Source organism: Lemur catta, chromosome 9, assembly GCF_020740605.2.
Source record: "Lemur catta isolate mLemCat1 chromosome 9, mLemCat1.pri, whole genome shotgun sequence".
NCBI lineage: Eukaryota > Metazoa > Chordata > Mammalia > Primates > Lemuridae > Lemur > Lemur catta.
The window spans coordinates 5,832,517-5,850,116 of record NC_059136.1 but is presented as its reverse complement, the minus strand read 5'-3'; the positions used below and the strand labels follow the sequence as shown (position 1 = coordinate 5,850,116).

General features: G+C 58.6%; 1 protein-coding gene across 2 annotated transcripts; it reads right to left on the bottom strand.

Annotated features, from left to right (window-relative positions):
* Positions 1 to 2,504: 2,504 nt before the first annotated feature.
* Positions 2,505 to 15,893, bottom strand: MFGE8 (milk fat globule EGF and factor V/VIII domain containing). 2 transcript variants are annotated; one of them, XM_045561733.1, is made up of 9 exons: positions 15,758 to 15,893; positions 13,088 to 13,270; positions 12,671 to 12,802; positions 10,128 to 10,309; positions 9,512 to 9,667; positions 8,681 to 8,825; positions 4,834 to 5,018; positions 3,462 to 3,617; positions 2,505 to 3,339 (listed from the first exon to the last, which is right to left on the bottom strand). In XM_045561733.1, exons 1-9 carry the CDS (start codon positions 15,828 to 15,830, stop codon positions 3,202 to 3,204), a joined length of 1,350 nt encoding a protein of 449 aa, XP_045417689.1. In that variant the 5' UTR covers positions 15,831 to 15,893; the 3' UTR covers positions 2,505 to 3,201. The 2 variants fall into 2 exon arrangements, with proteins under 2 accessions (XP_045417689.1, XP_045417690.1); XM_045561734.1 differs by lacking the exon at positions 13,088 to 13,270 and having other exon boundaries at positions 15,758 to 15,892.
* Between the last annotated feature and the right edge of the window lie 1,707 nt (positions 15,894 to 17,600).

Here is a 17,600-nt window from a genome sequence, read left to right as displayed (position 1 = left end):
AGATAGTAGGTGCTGCCCCTGGCAGGTGGGGCTTGAATGAGCGGCCCTGGGCCCGCAGGGAAGGCGCGGGGAAGGCACAGGATGGGATGCTCCCAGCAACCTGCGTGGCTTCTGACTGGTCCTCCGACAGGGGTGGGCCCCCCTTAGGAATCCTGACATCTATCAGCACAGCCATCCAGGCAGCCACCTCAGGATGCCTCTGTTTACACAAGGTCTGGCCTGGATGGCCCTGTTGTTTTCTCAGCAGAAAATACTGAGATCTTTCAGCCTTGGCTGGAAGAAGGGTCATGGAGCCACGGAGCCCAGAGCCTCTTCCTAAACACGCCTCACGACCGCCCATGGCAGAGCATGTGTGAGCATGTGTGTGTGTGTGTGTGTGTGTGTGTGTGTGTGTGTGTGTGTCTATTACCTGCAACCTGGGGCAATCAGCGTGCACAGACTGTGGGGACAGTAACTGCACCTAAAAGGGACGCCAGGTTTGATGGGCAAAGGGAGCCAATAGAGCTTCCCCAGCAGGGTAGAGACAGGTGTGACCACTGAGTGCAGGATAGATTGGGGGAAATAAACAGGACACAAATGCCAGTTAGAAAACTCTTGCAAGCTTCTCTGACGATGACGGCCAAAGTTTTTGAGGCCTCTGGTGGGCCAGGCTTTGCATCAGTGCCTCTGTGCATTCTGTCCTTTAGTCCCCACAAGGCCATAGAGTCAGTCTTACTATTTCCATTTTACAGAGGAACTGAGGCCCAGAGAGGTTAAGCAAATTGCCTGTCACTCGGAGCCAGGATTTGAACTCAGGTTGTCTGACTTGAGGCTTTGAGCTCCTATTCACTCCACCATATCTACATGAGAACAGGAGAGGTAGGGTGAGCAAGTAGGTCCCAGCGCTGACAGCCACAGGTGTAGTGAGAGGGGTGGACAGCAGAGAGGGTCAGTTAGGCAGGTGGAACCTCAACGCTGCCTGGACCGCAGTCAAGAAGAAAAAAGTAAATTCGTGGAGTTGATGGTAGAAAGCTGTGGACGTGGAGCCCACCCAGGGACTGGAGCCCAGGCAGGAGGGGGTCAGGAGTGAGGGGTCCAGGGTCCCAGGAGAGGGAACCTCAGAAGGCTGTGGCCAACCCATCCAAGGCTACAAAGATGAGAAGGGACTCAGAGGAGGCTTAGGCGAGTCCAGAGTCACCTCAGGTCTCCCGGGCCAGGTGGGGACCTGGTGACCACTGTTCACCAGCCTGCGCAGCCAGTCAGCCAGTGAGACTGGCCTGCAGGAAGCGCTCAATGTGTGAACGTGGCAAGTTGGCAGATGAGAATGAAGCTCACGCTTTCGCCTGCTACAAGAACTCCCGGGTCCGAGCAAGGCTCAGACTACAGTTGGTTACTGGGGAGGCAGAAACATCCCAGAGCAGAGGTGCCAGGAAAGATGCTTCTCTGTCTGCTAGTGCCCTAGGGGAGACTAGAACAGGGGCTGAGGGCAGGAAATGTTCCCAGGAGGGAGTCTGGAGGCCAGCAACCACCCAGAGAGACTTCCCTCCAAACCCCATCCACACAGCTCCATAGACCAAGCTCAGAAACAGGAAGGAGTGAGCCAAGGGACTCCCTGGGGTGGGAAGTCCCACATCCCCAGTTCCTACAAAGACCACCACCTGGGCCTTTTATACTGTCCCTGCACAGCCCAGAAGCCCTGGCAATGGCAGCTCTCAGGAAGGAGCCACTTCCAGACTAATTTCCCTGATGTGGCTCCAGCAAAGCCACGCCCTCCCCTTTGCAGCCTCCCAGCCTGCCGACCTCCTGCTGCCCAGGGAAAATTTGTCTTGAAAACAGGGTGGTTTCCCACACCCCTTTCCCAGCTAGGCATTCCCTCCTGTCTGCCAACCTTCTTCCCAAATCACCGGGACACTGGCCTGCACTGCCCCCTTCCTACACGCCCCCCCACATTTCTTGATGGGGAGGGCAGAGATGGAACCCCTGGAGCTTTCCTCTAGCCCTGGAGTGTACTTGCCAATGGCCTCCCAGGGACCAGTGTGCCCCGAGGCCTCATGCCCACTTGGCAGAGCCCTGGCCCCTCCTCCCATCCCCCCTGCACCCCACCCCAGGACCTCCAGCAGCTCTGAAAGCAGCCAGGTTCACTGAGTCTCTAATAGTTTCTCCAGCCCACCACTCCAGCTGCAGACAACATGGAAATTACCAAAGGAGAAAACCAGAAGTCCCAGCCTGGCCCGTCTTCCTGGCGGGACGGGAGCACACGCATTCCTGGAGACTCCGCTGTGCCAGGCACTCGCTGGGCCCCAGGGCCAGATAGTTATGGAAGTGGAGGACGGAGGGGAGGAGGTAAAGTCAGGCTTCAAGGACCCACACCCCTCCCCGGTCTCTGTCCTCCTGCTGTCAGGCTGCCTGAAGCAGGGCAGGTGACACAAAGAATGCTGGGCTCAGGGAGGGCTGAGGGCAGGGCCTGGGGGAACAGCACCCGCTGGATCCCATTTCCAGGCAGCAATGACGAAGCGCAGCAGGAGTTCCAGTGAAGAATATAAATATATTTGGGAGCTGCCTGTGCACGTGGGGTGAAGAGCCAGCACGGAGACCCCACGCTCACCCAGCCTGCACACCCCGTGACCTGGCTCCCGCGTCTCTCCACAGACCCACCAGCCCCCTTCCGTCTTGCTAGGCTCCAGGAAGAGGGTCAAGAGAGGTCTCCAGGGAGATAAGGGGAAGTGTCTCGGGGACCAGGTGGCAGTGGCAGGAGTGGCAGCATCGTGGCTGTTATCTCCGGCCTGGCGCCTTGGGCCTTCCTCCTGGGAGTGGGAGTGTGTGTGGGAGAGGGGCTGGGCAGGACACAGAGGCACTTCTAGAGTCAACCCAGAGCCTGGAATCAGGGGTCTGGAGGGTACAGGGACCCCACACGCCCTGTTTCCTTCTTTCCTGTCCACCCCAGATCTACTGGACTCCTGCAGTGCCGAAGAGAAAGGGGACGGATGTGGGGATGTGTGAGGGCTGGTGGCAGGGGCACGGGGGAGGTGGAGGGTGAGGACGAGGGAGGGAGGGAGGGGTGACCGCCTGGTGGAGCTGCCTCTGAAAGCTCTCCCCCTCCCCCCCCCAGCCCTGTTACAATCAGGGAGGGCCGAGGGGGCAGCAGGCTCACAGAAGGCAAGAGGATCAGGGAGGGGCAGGTGGCCTCGGTGGCTCTTCTGGCCACTTCGGCCAGGCCTGCCACTAACAGCCCAGCAGCTCCAGGCGCAGGGTGATGCGGTTGTGCCAGGCTACAGGCAGGATGCGCACCAAGCGAGCCAGGACGGGTGCCTCGAATATGTTCTTCTTGTGGGAGTTGTTGTCCGAGTTGCCAGGGAAGATCTAGAAGCAGAGGCGGTGTCGGGAGGGCCCCGAGCCAGTCCCCCACCCGTCGTGCGCCAGGCCAGACTCCCAGGGAGGAGGGGAGGGAGCGGCGAGGGGAGGGCAGCTGCCCACACACCCACCTTGCTCTTGCCCGTGCTGGAGTCCCTGACCTCAGTCCACGTCCTGCCGTCATTACTGTAGGCCACCTTGTAGGATGCCACATACTGGATGCTGCCAAAGTCACGGGCCCCCTGGGTGATGACACCTGTCACCTCCCTCTGGGAGCCCAGGTCGACCTACAGAAGAAACCAACGTTTTCTTCGCTTAAAGGAGCTCCAGTAAGGTGGAAAGAGGCAGGCACCTGGGGCGTGGATTCTGGTCTCAGCAAAGCTACTTACTCGGCTGAGCCTGTTTCCTCGGCTATACAGTGGGCAGAAATAACACCACCCACTGTGCACACGTGACGTCAGGCACGTCACTGGGGTGGAACTCGTATTTCAGAGCCTGGGCCCTGGCCAACTCTACGCCAGCCCCTGCTTCAGACCTGCACTGGGTGTGAGGGGAACAGGGATGGGGAGCCACGGCCTGTGGGACACGCCCCGGTCTGGAAGCCCCTGCAGGGCTGCCCGCGGCCTCACGTTGGTCCCGAGGGCGTCCAGAGGCGGGCAGCTCCTCAGGGAACCCGGCTCCACAGCGTGCTGCACAGGGCCCAGGGACGGACCTCCTGCTCCAGTCCCCCACCACCCCGGACAGCCTGCCAGCTGCCCCCGGACAGGCGGGCCCAGGATCCGGGTTGCAGACTCAGCTCACGGCCAACCAGCAGGTGAGCCCCAGGCAAATCCTCACCCTGCCCGGACTCAGTCTCCTTATCTATAAAACAAGCTCCAGTTTCCCCTGACACTCTTGTGTTGTCCAGTCTCAGTGAGATGCAAGGGCTGCCCCACGGTGGGTTCTCAGACACCGAGTCAGAGAATATCCACTCTGTGATCCAGGGCAGAGGTCCCGAGACGCCTGGGTCAGGTCTCTCTCCTCCCCTGCTCCGTCCTGACTGTGTCTTATAACCCCACGGCAGCTGATGGAAGTGGCTCTACCCCTACACACACACACACACACACACCACACACACACACACACACCACACACACACACACACACACACACACCACACACACACACACACACACACACCCCACACACACACACACACACACACCACACACACACACACACCACACACACACACACACACCACCACACACACACACACACACACACACACACACACACACACACACACACACACACACACACACACCCTTTTCTCCACCTGGGGGCCCCTGGGGGAAGCAGGATCAGGAGGAAGGTGGGGCAGGTGAAAGAGAAAAGCCAAAGAAAAACAAGGCTTTTAAGAAACTCTCTTGGGGAGCAGAAGCCTGGGCTGTGGGGGTGGGTGTCAAAGATCTGGCAGCCCCACCCCACTGCAGCCTGCACACCAGGAGGGGCCCGACCCACCTGCAGCCACTCAGAGGCATTGTTGGTCGCGGCGGTCCAGGCGTTGAACTTGCCCTGGTTGTCCAGCCGTGCGTAGAAGGGGTACCAGCCGAAGGCCTGCAAGCCCCAGGTCTTGTAGGTGCTAGAGGCTGTGATTTGCTTGTCAGGGATGGCGTGGTCCTTCAGGCCCAGGGGCTCGGAGCATCCTGCCAGCAAGGGGGACTGTCACCCAGATCTGGGATCACAGCTCCCAGGGGTGTGAGTACAAGGCAATGAAGAGGAAGGAACTCTGTGGGTCCTGATTAGCCCCAGGCATCCTCTTGGAGGACAGAAAGAAGCTCCATCTGCTTCCTCGCTGCCTGCCCCCCTAGCGCCTCTCCTCAGCCAGCTGGGCTCAGCCCCCACACCCAGCCCTCACTCTCACCCCAGACTTCCCACCCACCACCCTTCTCCCTCTGAACCAGGGCAACCCCTGCTCCACCACCTCCCACCCTCCTTCAAAGCCTGACTTGCAGGACACCTCCTCCAAGAAGCCTGCCCTGACCACTTCACTGGAGCGGGACTTCTCCTCTGGACTTCCTGCACTCCCTCCACCCGTCCTGTGATGCAGCCCCTCCTACATCAATAACCACCATGGTTATTCGGTGCTTACTCCAGTGATTTCACCTGCCACAGAAAAACTTGAAGGAGAAATCAGTAACCCCATTGTACAGATGAAAAAACTGAGGCTGAGAGATATTAAGGATCATGCCCAAGTCTCTCTCTCTCACACAGACACACACACACACTCCTAACCATCAGGCCACCTCGTGACATCATGTCTACCATCCATGCACCCGACCCAGACCACGAAGGCCTGCCTGTGGCGACCCTGCAATGAACAGAATATTCCTGCCCTGTAACAGCTAGAAGTCAAAGAAATCAGAACTCTTGGAGCTTAGGAACTCCTTTATCTGTCTTCCAACAGACCCCCCACTTAGTGTCCCCCAGGGGGCCTTTGTACACTCAACAAATGTCTCTGCTGAGCTGTCACACAGGCCTTTGAGGACTGGCCTGCCCCAAACAGGAATGTGCCGGGCCTGTTTTGCACCAGCATCTGCACCTGCATGTGGCCGGAACAGCTGGGGATGGGCAGGAGATAAAACTCCCGAAAGGATGATGGGTGTGACTCCCACCTGGCAGAATCCCCACCCGCAACTGTCTGTCCCTGCAGGGAGTTGCGGGTGGGGGCAGTGGGCCTGGACAGCCACGCGGCCATGCAGAGCAGGCTGTCAAATGGCGCTTCCCAGCCCTGGCCTCCAGACACTGGCACCCGCGCCACTCGAGACATTTGCCTCCAGGGTGTGCTGGGGGTGCCTGTGCATCCGACCATCCCCTCCTGATGGTGGCTGGCCAGGGAACCCCACCCTCCTCCCACAGACAGACACCGCTGGGCAGGGAGCTGGTTGTCCCCGGGCTCCGGGACAGGGGAGGCCTGAGCAGGCTGAAGCCTGGGGCAGCTCTGCGGAGGACACCAATTTGGCAGGCCACCCACAGACCGCCTGCCTCCAGCCACTCACACCCCCTCACTCTGGGCCTCCCCAGAAGTCAGATAGGTCAAATGCAGCTGGGAGGGGCCCCAGGCAAGGGCCAAGGCTCTCAGCTCCAGCACTCTAGGAAGCCCCTTCCCCTCTCAGGGCCTAAGTCTCCCCGTCTGTAAACAAGCTACTAGAGGAGTACTTCTCACAGATCACCTGGGGGTCTGTTAAAATAAAGCTCCTGTTTCAGCAGGTCCAGGGTGGGGCTGGAGGCCACGCCTCTAGGCAGCTCCCAGGTGATGCTGACACTGCTGGTCCATGGGGCTCCTCACCCACCAAGCTGCCCCTCACACTCTAGGCTCCAGCTGCACCCGCCTTCTTTCCATCCTTCAACAGGCCCCAGGGCCTTTGCACTTACCAAGACCTCACCTGGAATGCTCTTCCCAAGCACTTCACGTGGCTGGCTCTCCATCACTCAAGCCTCCACCCAGAGGCCATCCCAGCAGAGCAGTCCCTGTACTGGCCCTCCCTTCACGCACTGACCCTCGACACATCACCCTCGCTTTCCTTCGGAGCTCCTTCTGCTCTCTGACCGTCCTTTTACTTGCTCCTTGCCTCAAGTCTACCTCCCTCACTAGAATGCAAGTTCCGTGAGGTCAAGGATCTCATCAGTATTGTTTCCCTAGAGCCAGGTACTCAGGAGGCGCTTAATAAATACCTTAATAGACGTCTACGGAGTTAAACAATCAATTCACCAAGGACACCACACCTGCCTGCAAAGAGGAATCGTGGCACAGGACACCCATCTCCCTGTGGGTTCCTGGGTACACCCGGACCTCAGCCCCAGCCATACACGCATGTGCATGCCCACAGGCACGCGTGCACACACACGCACCAGCGTTCTCTCCAGCGCCCTGGAGTGCCCACAGGGCAAGGAGTCGCTCCAGACCTTGAGGGAAGCAGACGGGGCAGCTTTGCCTCTCGCCCTCTCCTGGCCGTGAGCGGAGCCAGCCGCGGCAAGATCACGCAGCAACTTTAACAGCCTAAGCCTTCAAGCTAAAAGCACGTGGTGAGGGACTCCAGGGAGAGACACAGACCCGGCTCTCTCCTTTACCCGCGGGCTAATTTCCTTTTAGCAGAAGGCGAGCTTTTTATTCCCCACTGAAACTATGAGCCTCAAAGGCAGCGACCCTGGCCGAGGAAGCACACCAACTTAAATTACACTTAAAAAACACTAAAGCCAGCCAGGCACAGAACTCGGCTCTGAGGGCCACTGGGTGGGGTCCAAAGTGGGATAACAGGAACACGTGTCACAGAAGAGAAAAGGGGGCGCAGGAGGACAGGTCTAGGGTAAGACGAGAAAGGCCGCGCCTACCTCTCTGCTCGGCGCTTTGCCCAGTGAGCCCTACAGTTCCTCGTGTGGCCAGGAGGTGGCACTGTGGCCGCACACAGCAGGAACCGGCCAGCCAAGGAGAGAGAACTGGACTGAGCTGGGCTGAGACATCAGTCAGCCCAAACCCTGCACCCTGGGGCCAGGAAAAACTCGCCCTTCCAAGGGTGCAGTTTTCCTGGCTCAGCAGAAAACCTATCCCGCTCTGATCCCCCCATTTCTGCATCTGGGAATCCCTTTGGCCTTGAACTCCGGCTCAAGGAATCTTTCCCCCTTGATCCTCCAGCCTCCACCTCCCAAAGTACTGGAGTTCCAGGTGTGAGCTACCCTGCAGGGCCAGGGAATCTCTTCGGAAAGGGCAGCAGGAAGCCCCAGCTCCAAGTGCCAAGGTCCCACGAGCCCCCACGTTTCTGAGTGCAGACTGCGAGGGCCTAGGCAGGGAAAGCGCTGGATGGTCAGAAGCCCTGAGACCTAGACCAGGTTTTAATACCTACCAGCTGTGTGCCCTTAATAAGTAATTAATCTGGGTCTCACTCGCTTCATTCATTCACTCATCCATCAAGCACTGATTGAGCACCTGCGAAGCAGACACTGTTCTGGGCACTGGGAATCAAAACAGTGGTCAAAACAGACAAATTCTTTGCCCTCATGAAGCTGACATCTGCGAAACAGAACTAATGACACAGGTTCTAGAAGCTATAGGAACCAACGAGAATAAATGAAAACACTTTGAAAACTGAAGTGATGTCTTTCTCTCCACCAACCAGAATGCCCAGGGCCATGGGCCGGCAGAGAGCAAACATCCGGGCAGGACTGCCACGGCCAGATGACCCGCTAGTGTGAGCTTCCTGTGGAGCCCAGGTCCCCGGGCCTCACTGCTGCCCTACCCAGCTCGGCGTGGCTGAGAAACGAGGGGGCAGGGAAGACCATCTCCGGGAATGGGCGCAGTGCCCGCACTCACCGTTCAACTCACAGCCGAGGAGCTCGAAGCGCAGGGTGCAGGCCCACTGGCAGAGCACAGGGAACAGCCGCACGTACTGCGTCTCCACAGGGGTCTTAAATAGGTTCAATTTCAGGCCATTGTTGTCCACATTGCCCACAAATACCTAGAAGGGAAGGGGCAAGACTGCAGGAGTGGGTCCGTGTGGGCAGACCCCTTCCTGGGGTCGCCTCATCTTCCTCTGCAGACCTGGGAGGCAGAGGTGGGGTGGGGGGCTGAGGAGGGCTCAGCAGGAATAGCAGCCCTTCCTTTGGCCACCCCACAGCCCTCCAGACAGATTCTCCTTTTCACACCTCCCTTCGTCATCACGGGGCCTGGACATAAACCCCTATCATTCACAAAGGGTCACACAAACTAGGAAAGGGCACTCCTTTCTCAAAATATTTTATTATGACAATTTTCTGACAGAAGTCCACAAATGTACAATGTCTGTATTGTGAATGGTACCCACTTAGTAATGGCATCCTTGAACAGTGTACAACCCGCATAACTGTACATGGTAGCCCTGAAGGCTCAGAATGAAACCCAGCTGCACCACCACTACCACCCTCAACAGGTTATTACACCATTTTGAGTCTCGCTATTCTCGTCTATAAAGTTGGACTATTACTTGTAACCACAAAACACGGGCACCATCTGGCTTACCCAATTTCTGGAAACCAAGATGCACCTGAAGACGCCCTCATGGCCAATCACCCAAGGTACCCTCGCCTTGTGGGGGGTTCCTCAGTCAGTGCTAGAACCCTAGGGGTGCCGACCACAGCCCTTCTTTAGGGCCCCAACGAGCCCTACCTTGTCTGCTGACTTCTCTGTGTCCTGGATGAGCGTGAATTTGTGTCCATCGAGGCTGTAGGCCACCTTGAAGGCCTTCACGTACTCATGAGTACCCACGCGGCTGGCGCCCTGCGTCACCACACCCGACACCCACGTCTTCCGCAGCAGGTTCACCTAGACCCGGGCCGGGGAAGATGGCACCCTCATCTCCCGGGTTCTTTCCACCCAAGATGCAGGCCCAGCTACCCCCTCGCCCCCACACCCGAGGGGGAACTACCCCAGCAGAACAGAGGAGGGGCAGCCGAGCGCGTTGCCAGAACAGGGCCAACAGGCACTCCTCGGGCACTCGCAGCCTCCGGACCTAGTGCTCATGGGGCACACCAGGAGGGCCAGGCCCCCAGAGGCCTCATCTGGTGCAAACAGCACCTCCACAGCCTGGGCCTGCTCCCCCGCATGCCACCCACCCACTCCAGGCCCCCTAAGGCTGCCTCCACTTACACTTTACCCATGGCAACCTGCTACCTTGCTACCTGAAGCCCAGCTGGGAACCCTCCCATGGTGGCCCCAAATGCAGGCCCCTTCATCTCACCTTCTCCTCTCCCGTCACCCGCCCCAGGGCCGTCCCTGTCCATACCTGGATCCAGGGGTTCTTATCGTAGTTGCTGGCTGTCCAGGCGTTGACGATGCCCGTGCGGTGCAGGCGGGCGAGCTCCGGGCCCCAGCGCTGCAGACCCATGAAGCCCACGTACACAGACGAGGCGGAGAGCTGCGAGTCGGCGATGTCCCCCGACTCCATGCCCAGAGGAGTGGAGCACTCTGACGGGAGGGAGATGGCAGTCAGGTGGCCACCAAGCAGGTTCCAGGACCCACTTCGGGCCCAGGGGACAAGAGAATAAGACCATGTGGCCTCTGCCAAGGACCAAGACCCAGAGAAAACCTCAGAAGCTCACCAGAGCAGAGACCACAAAGGGACAATGACGGCAGTGCCCGAGAGGGGGTACCGAGAAAAGGTGCATGGTGAGGTGTGGTGAGGAAGAGGAGGAAGAGGACGGGGAAGAGTCATGGGAGGCTGGGACCCAGGGCTGCCAGGAGGCCCCTGGCCACGATGGCACTCTTGGGGGATGGAGTCCCCGGCAGGCTGTGGTAGGTGGTCTTGTTCTCACAGGACACTGAGCAGCAGTTATGCCGTGGTGGGGGTGGGACCGATGGGAGAGAATACCCGTGTGACCTCCTCTTCCCCAGTGTCCCCACCCCACCAGGGAGAGTGGTCACCGTCCTCAGCACAGCCCCTGGCTTCCCCAGGAGGGTGGCTTGGGAGAAAGGGTTCCTTGAACAGCAGTGAACAGTACCTGCGCTGCACACAAAGCAGTAAGCAAATCTGCCTGGAGTGTTCTAGAATCCCACTGGCAGGCACTCTCCAGGTGGGGCACAAACACCACTCTGTTTGCCCCTGTACTCTTTGCACCATCCACCTGCAGGCCCTCTCCCAGCCACCTGCGACCACGCCCCTGGCCAATGCCCCATCCCCTCCCCCAGTGCCCCAGCAATGTGGCCCAGGGGACTCAGCACGGCTGCCGGGCCCACCCACAGACCAAGCCTCGCCCATCCTTCAGGGATCCCCCCCGGTACATGCCTAGGCCTTCCGCTGCCGAGCAGAGAACCCAGGGACAGATCTACTCTTCCTCCACCCCCCAGGCTCAGGCTGAGCTCGGGGCTGTCACACTCGGTAGGGAAGGGAAGGTGCAAAGTGAGGCCAGTGGCTGAGCTGAGAGCTGACCCCAGTCTGCCGCCAAGACTCTCCTCACACCCCACCGTGGTCACACCCTCAGAACCCAAATGTGCATTCTTTGTGCCTGCAGGGTCCTCTTCGGCTCTGAGGACACACACCAGTAACAGACAAGGAAGGGCTGCAAAGGTCCCTCTGGGGGCCTTCTTGTGCCTGTGTGTGGCCCCCCGGCTTCTTCCCCAGGTGCTGCCATACCCAGCCTGGGACAGACCCCAGGCCAAGCAGCTAGAAGGCTGGAAGGCTCGGTGGGTAATTCCAACTCAGGCACGCCCACGGTTACCTCAGCTCCCAGCACAGTAATTAGTGGGCTCACCTGGCCCCACCCAGGCTCTGTCTGCCTTAGCAACCCCCTCCCCCCCATCCTCCCACCAGGATCTCAAACACATTTGGCCTCAGCCCAGGGACCAAGGGCACTGCCTCCCCTTACGTAAAGGGCATGCCAAGCACTTTATCTGCTCTCCCCCAGCCCCCACTCCCACCCAGCTGGCCCCGGCCCTCCCTCCTCCTTCTGTGGGTCAGCAAACCTCAGAGCCCGTGCCCACATCGCCTGAAGGAGGGCAAGACGCTCACCGGCCCTGCCCAAGATGCCCAGCCTAGAGCCTGCTGGACTGCAGACCTGCGACCCCCCCCCCCCCGACTCCACCCATCCCTGGGCCTACTGTGGGCCCACCCAGCCACCGCAGGTGAGCAAGAGTCCCGGTGTGGCTGGGAGCACAGGGTGGGAGGGACTCTGGCAGGGCCAGGAGGGAGGAGAGCGTGGAGAGCCACTGTGGGCAATGTCAACGGGGCACCCCACCCAGGGCCACTCTGTGGCCGAGTGGATAACCAAGCAGGTCAAGCAGGGACAGCCACTCTGCACACACAGGGCCTCTGACCACCTGACCACAAGGGGACAGCCCAGCCTGCCCAGGCCTCCCCTCTTCCTGAGCTCTGTGATGAGGCCACAGGTCAAACTTGGGCCAGGAACTGTCAGACCCTGAGGCCACACCTGATTTACTAAGTTCCTGGGCTCCAAAAGATTAAGAATGTGTTTGTTTTCCTCTCTCAGGTAAAAAAAAAAAAAAAACAAAAAAAAAACCAACAAAAAAAAACCCCAAGACTACCCTAATGCTGTGTGTCTGACTCATGGTGACTCAGGAAACAGCACTCCCAGGACCTCCGGGGTGACCACAACCCCTCACGCCACTGCAGTGACAACAGGCCTGGCCTGCAGTCCCAAGACAGAGGACCAGGGGGAAAGAAGCCTGTGGAGGGACAGCAGGACCCTTTCCCCCTACTTGGCCTCACTGAGGCTCTGTCCCTCCCTCTTTCTCCTCAGAGGTGGCCTTGACACAAGGAATAAGGCCAATGCATGGGTCTGTCCCCAGGAGCAGGCACCCCCAGATACTCACTGGTGTCACAGTGGGTGCCCACGTAGCCCTGGGTGCATATGCAGGTGTACGGGGTGAAGACGTCCCCTCGCTGTTCCGTGGGACTCGCCTGGCACTCACCATTGTTGTGGCAGGGGTTTGGGGAACAGGGATCTGTGGACAGAGAGGCAGGTGATCAAGAAGGAGCTGGGGACAGAGACAGAAAGTAGAAGACAGGCCTAGCCCAAAAGGACCCTTCGTCCAAACTCAGCCCACCATCTCCTCCCTCTCCCCCTCCCCCAGCCTGCCTGATGGAGCCTGGGCCAGCCTGGCACCAAGGAGGGTGACATATAGGAAAATCAGCCCAAATAAGGGGAGTGCCCAGCTTTCCAAATGGCCTGGGGGTATCCAGAAAAATGCTGGCTGACAACGGGAGAGGTGCCGGGGACCACTGCCCACTTTGGGAAGGGCTGGAAGCGTGGGGTGTGGAGAGGTAGGCAGGGCCCGGGGTGGGTTTCTTCTCAGTCTCGTTGCAAATGAGGCCCGTGAAGCCTTCGAGGCAGAGGCAGTGGAAGGAAGCATTGTCATGGGCCACCACGCAGGTTCCACCGTTCAGGCACTGGCTGGAGTCGCAGAAGTCACCTGCAACGGCAGCCCTGACTCAGAAACAGCATGTCCGTCACTCAGCGAACATTTGCGGGGGCCAATGACCACGTATGTGCCGAGTCCCTGAGACAGAGACATCAGGTGAGCCCAGGCCTCAGGAAGCCCACGGGGAAGAGGCGGGCGTGCCAACAGAGGATGAGGACGCCTACACAGCTGGCCACTGCAGGTACCATTGCTGCCAGGGAGATGCAAGGTTTGCAGAGGAGGGGACATTTGAGCTGGGTCTAAAAGACAGAGTGGGAAGGTGCCAGGCTGGGGAATGAGGGAAGATCATTCCAAGAAAAGCAGAAGAAAGAGAGTGCACGGTATGTTGGAGAACAGTAAGACGTGGCTGGAAGGGTAGGTCAGGCCAGACTGCCAGGGACCCTCAGAACGACAAGTTTAGATTTTTCACCCTGCAGACCAGTGGCTCTTAACTTGCATCAGCCTCCTCACCATTGTCCACCAGCGGGGAAAAGAGAAAAACAAGAAACACAGTGTCAAGTGTGAAGTGGGAGCGGGGAAGCCAGTTCCAGTCTGGGAAGGCGAAGGCTGAAAGGCCCACGGGCAGCCGCCGAGGGCTCCCCCTGGTGGGGTAGGTTCTGGTAGCTGCAGACAGACCCTTCACTGCAGGGTGGAAATCCCCCCTGAGGGCAAAGGGGGAGGGCAGGGCAGGGCAGACGGCCAAGGAGGAAGGGTGACTTGAGAGCCGCTGGGGAGCAAGGGCTGAAGAGGTGGGGAGGAGGGCTGGAGAGGCCACCAGGGCTGGTGGATGGGGGCTGAGTGACAGGTGTGCACTATCAGCCCCGAAGGAGGACACAAGAGGAGGAGCCGGGGTGGGCTGGGGTCAGACTGCATGTAGGGCAGCCAAGTGGCCCTCAAATCCTGCCGGAGTCCCATGCCCATAAGGGAGGAGTCCCTTGAAGGCTAGTTCCTTCCACTCCCTCGGAAGTCCACCTTACCCCAGCCTGCCCTCGGTCCCTTGACTCTGGTGGCAACCAGTGAACTGCAGCCCACTGGGTGGGCTGGGCCCAGGGAGGGTCCACTAGCTGACCTTAGCACCCCAGAAGGGCTGCCCCAAACCCGACACCCAAATCCGCGTCATTTGGAATAAGACATGAGAAACCCTTTTTCCTCCCCTCCTGAAATCCCAGAGCCCCCACAGGGCCAACCCAGATCTGGGAAAGGCAACACCATTAATGAGCCCTCGGAGCTCCACCTCAGCAGGGACTCGGGGCTTAAGGCAGCTCCCAACAGGCTATTAGTCATTGGCTTTAAATAGCAGGTTAATCTCCTCCTCTGACCTGGCAGGCTGTGCACTGGCTGGCAGGCTTGGGAATGGACACTTCCTCCCCTCCCAACCACACACCCCCTGTACTGCCTCAGGGCAAAAGGGGCCGGTGGGGAACAGGGGCAGTGAAAGGTGTCCCCCACCTGGCCAGGCCTCAGGCTGAAGGGGCCGGCCCACCTGTTAAGGCAGCCACAGTGCTTCTCCCTTCCAGGAAAAGTCAGATCACCCTCTACAAAACCACCTTCGGGCCTTGAGGGTCCTACTCTTTGGGAGACTTCCCCAGGGGCATCTGGCCAGGGCTCAGGTTGAGGGGGCGACAGGAAGAGTAGAAAGGACTGGGAAGACGCGGCCATCTTTCAGGGTGGCCGGGGAGAACCAGGAGCTCCCATGTGGGTGGGAGCCTGGAGCACCCTCACGGCCTCAGCTCCAGCCCTCGGGGGTGCTGGAGCCCAGTTGTGACCTCCCTTGCTTCAGCCAGTCCCATGCGCCTCGGTGCAGGGCACGGACATCCCATGACCAGCCTAGGGAGGCCGGGCGGCGGGGGAGGACGGGGAGACACAGCCCGCCAAGGCCGCGGGAGGGAGGGAGTCGGGAAACGCCCCGCCGGGAGGCAGCCCCTTCCCCAGTCCCTCCGCTGCCGCTGCGCCCCTCCTCGGCCCCCCTCGAGCCCGCGTCCCTCCCACCACTCCCAGCCCTTCCCTGATCCGACCGGGCGCACACAGGAGGGGTCGCAAGGATCCACCGAACTGCCCAGCCACCGAGCTGGGGAGCGGAGCCGCGGGGGAAAGTTGGCTGGAGATTCATCAACACAACAGTCCTAGAATCTTCCAGGCAGAGGGGGTTCCAAAGTCAAACACAGCTCCGCCGCTTCATTTTACAGACGGGAAAAGAGAGGTCCGACACAGCGGATTCCTTTGTTATGTGTAAGCCACATCCCTGGGGACAGCAGGGCTGTCACCCAGTGTCCCGAGCCGCCGCCCAACGCACCGGCCTCCATCAGTGCCCGAAAGCCCGGGCGCAGGACTGCAGGCGGCCGGGCGCCCCCCGCCCGCCGGGGCGCAGCGGGAGAAGCGGCCCCTCGGCGCGGCCCCCGCGCTTCGCCCAAGTTTGTCAACAGCGGCGGCGGCGGCGGGAGGGCGCGCGGCGAACTTCCGAGCGGCGCGGAGAGGGGCGCGGGGGCGCGGTGCACTCACCGGAGGCGGCCCGCAGGCCCGAGGCGCAGAGCAGCGCGCAGCACAGCGCGGCCAGCAGGCGGGGGCCCGGCATGCTTGCGGACGCGGGCGGGGGCGCACGCTCGGCGGGGCAGGCCGCGGGGCTCCCGCTCCTTCTCCCGGACCGGAATAAATCCGGCAGCTCAGCGCCTCCCTCCCGCCCCGGCGCTCCGCCCAGGCCGGCCGGGGCGGACTCGGGGCGGGGCTCCGCGGCCTGGGAGGGAACCGGGTGAAAGGAGCCAAGGGGACCGTGGCGTCCACCCCCCGCGCCCGCATCCCGCGCCGAGCCAACGGCTGCATCCTGGGTCCTGAGCCGGTTGGGCAGGGAAGGGCTCAGGAGGAGTTTTAAAAAATGATTTTAGATTTAAGCAAAGATGATAAACTTTATTCATAATCAGAAGTGCAAATTAAGACTCTGGTGGGTACCATGTTTCACTTCTCAGGTTGACAAGTACCAAGATGTTAACAGCCAGGGGAGGGTGTGGGGAACAGGTTCGAGCACGCTTTGTTGAAGAGAGTGTACATTGGTTCAACTTTTCTAGAGGGCTGTTTGGTGATACCTATCGAAATGACACATGCTGACACCATGAGACCTAGCATTTCCACTTACAGCCATTCATTCTGCAGAAACTCACATGTGCAAAATGACAAATGCACAAAGATGTCATACCGGCGTCGTTTGAAATGGTAAAAGACTAAAAAAGGAATCAGAAAACTTTTTTTGTAAAGGGCCATGTAGAAAGTATTTTAGGGTTTGTAGGACATAAGGTCTCTGTGGCGACTATCTACCTCCGCCCTGGTAAGGCGGAAAGCAGCCACAGACAATAGGTAAGGAAATGCACACGTGGTTGCCTGAGTGGCGGAAGGAACCAGAGCAAGCCTGTCACAGTTGACTTTTTGCTAAATGATTCTTTTTTATCATGTGCAAATATTACCTGCTTACGAATAAATGATTTTAATAATGGTGTTCCAGGCAGACTGGCAAACAAGCAAACAAAAAAGAAGAGTCACACGCTCCTCTACCAGCTCTGTTGGGACCCAGGTTGGGACTAGAGTCCACTGTCAGAGGCCCTTCTTTAGAACTGTTCAGAAGGGGAAAAAAACACTTATGATCAAGCCAATTGTCACAGAAAAAGCATTTGATAATATCCAATTCCCCTTCATGATAAAACACTCAACAAATCAGGAGCAAAAAGAGCTTCCTCAACCTGATTAAAAAAACATTTGTGAAAAACCGACAGTCGATACCACTCTTAATGGTTTCCCTAAAATCAGGAACAACGCATGGCAGGCAGTCTGCTCTTGTCGCTTTTATTCAACACAGTACTGAAGGTCCTAACCAGGACAGCTAGACAAGAAACAGAAAATACATACAGATTGGAAAGGAGAAAGTAAAACTATCGATGTCTCTATTCACAGATGACATGATCTTGTATATAAAGAACCCTAAAGAATCCACATGTACATACACACACACACACACATACACACACACAATTAAAGGCTATAAATGAGTTAAGCCAGGTTGCAGGATACAGGACCAATATACAAAAATTGGTTGTATTTCTTCTACTAGAAATAATCCAAAAATGCAATTAAGAAAACAATCCTGGCTGGATGTGGTGGCTCACGCCTGTCATCCTAGCACTCTGGGAGGCCGAGGTGGGAGGATTGCTTGAGGTCAGGAGTTCGAGACCAGCCTCAGCAAAAGCAAGACCCTGTCTCTACTAAAAAAATACAAATAAATTAGCTGGGCAACTAAAAATAGAAAAAAAAATAGCCAGGTGTTGTGGCATTTGCCTGTAGTCCCAGCTACTCTGGAGAC

Coding starts and splice junctions, on each gene's coding strand:
- MFGE8 (XM_045561733.1), bottom strand. CDS start 15,830: ATGCCGGGCCCCCGCCTGCTGGCCGCGCTGTGCTGCGCGCTGCTCTGC. Junction 5,019..8,680: donor CCTCGGCTGTGAGTTGAACG/GTGAGTGCGGGC, acceptor CCTTGCTGGCAG/GATGCTCCGAGCCCCTGGGC. Junction 3,340..3,461: donor CCAGCACGGGCAAGAGCAAG/GTGGGTGTGTGG, acceptor CTCTGCTTCTAG/ATCTTCCCTGGCAACTCGGA.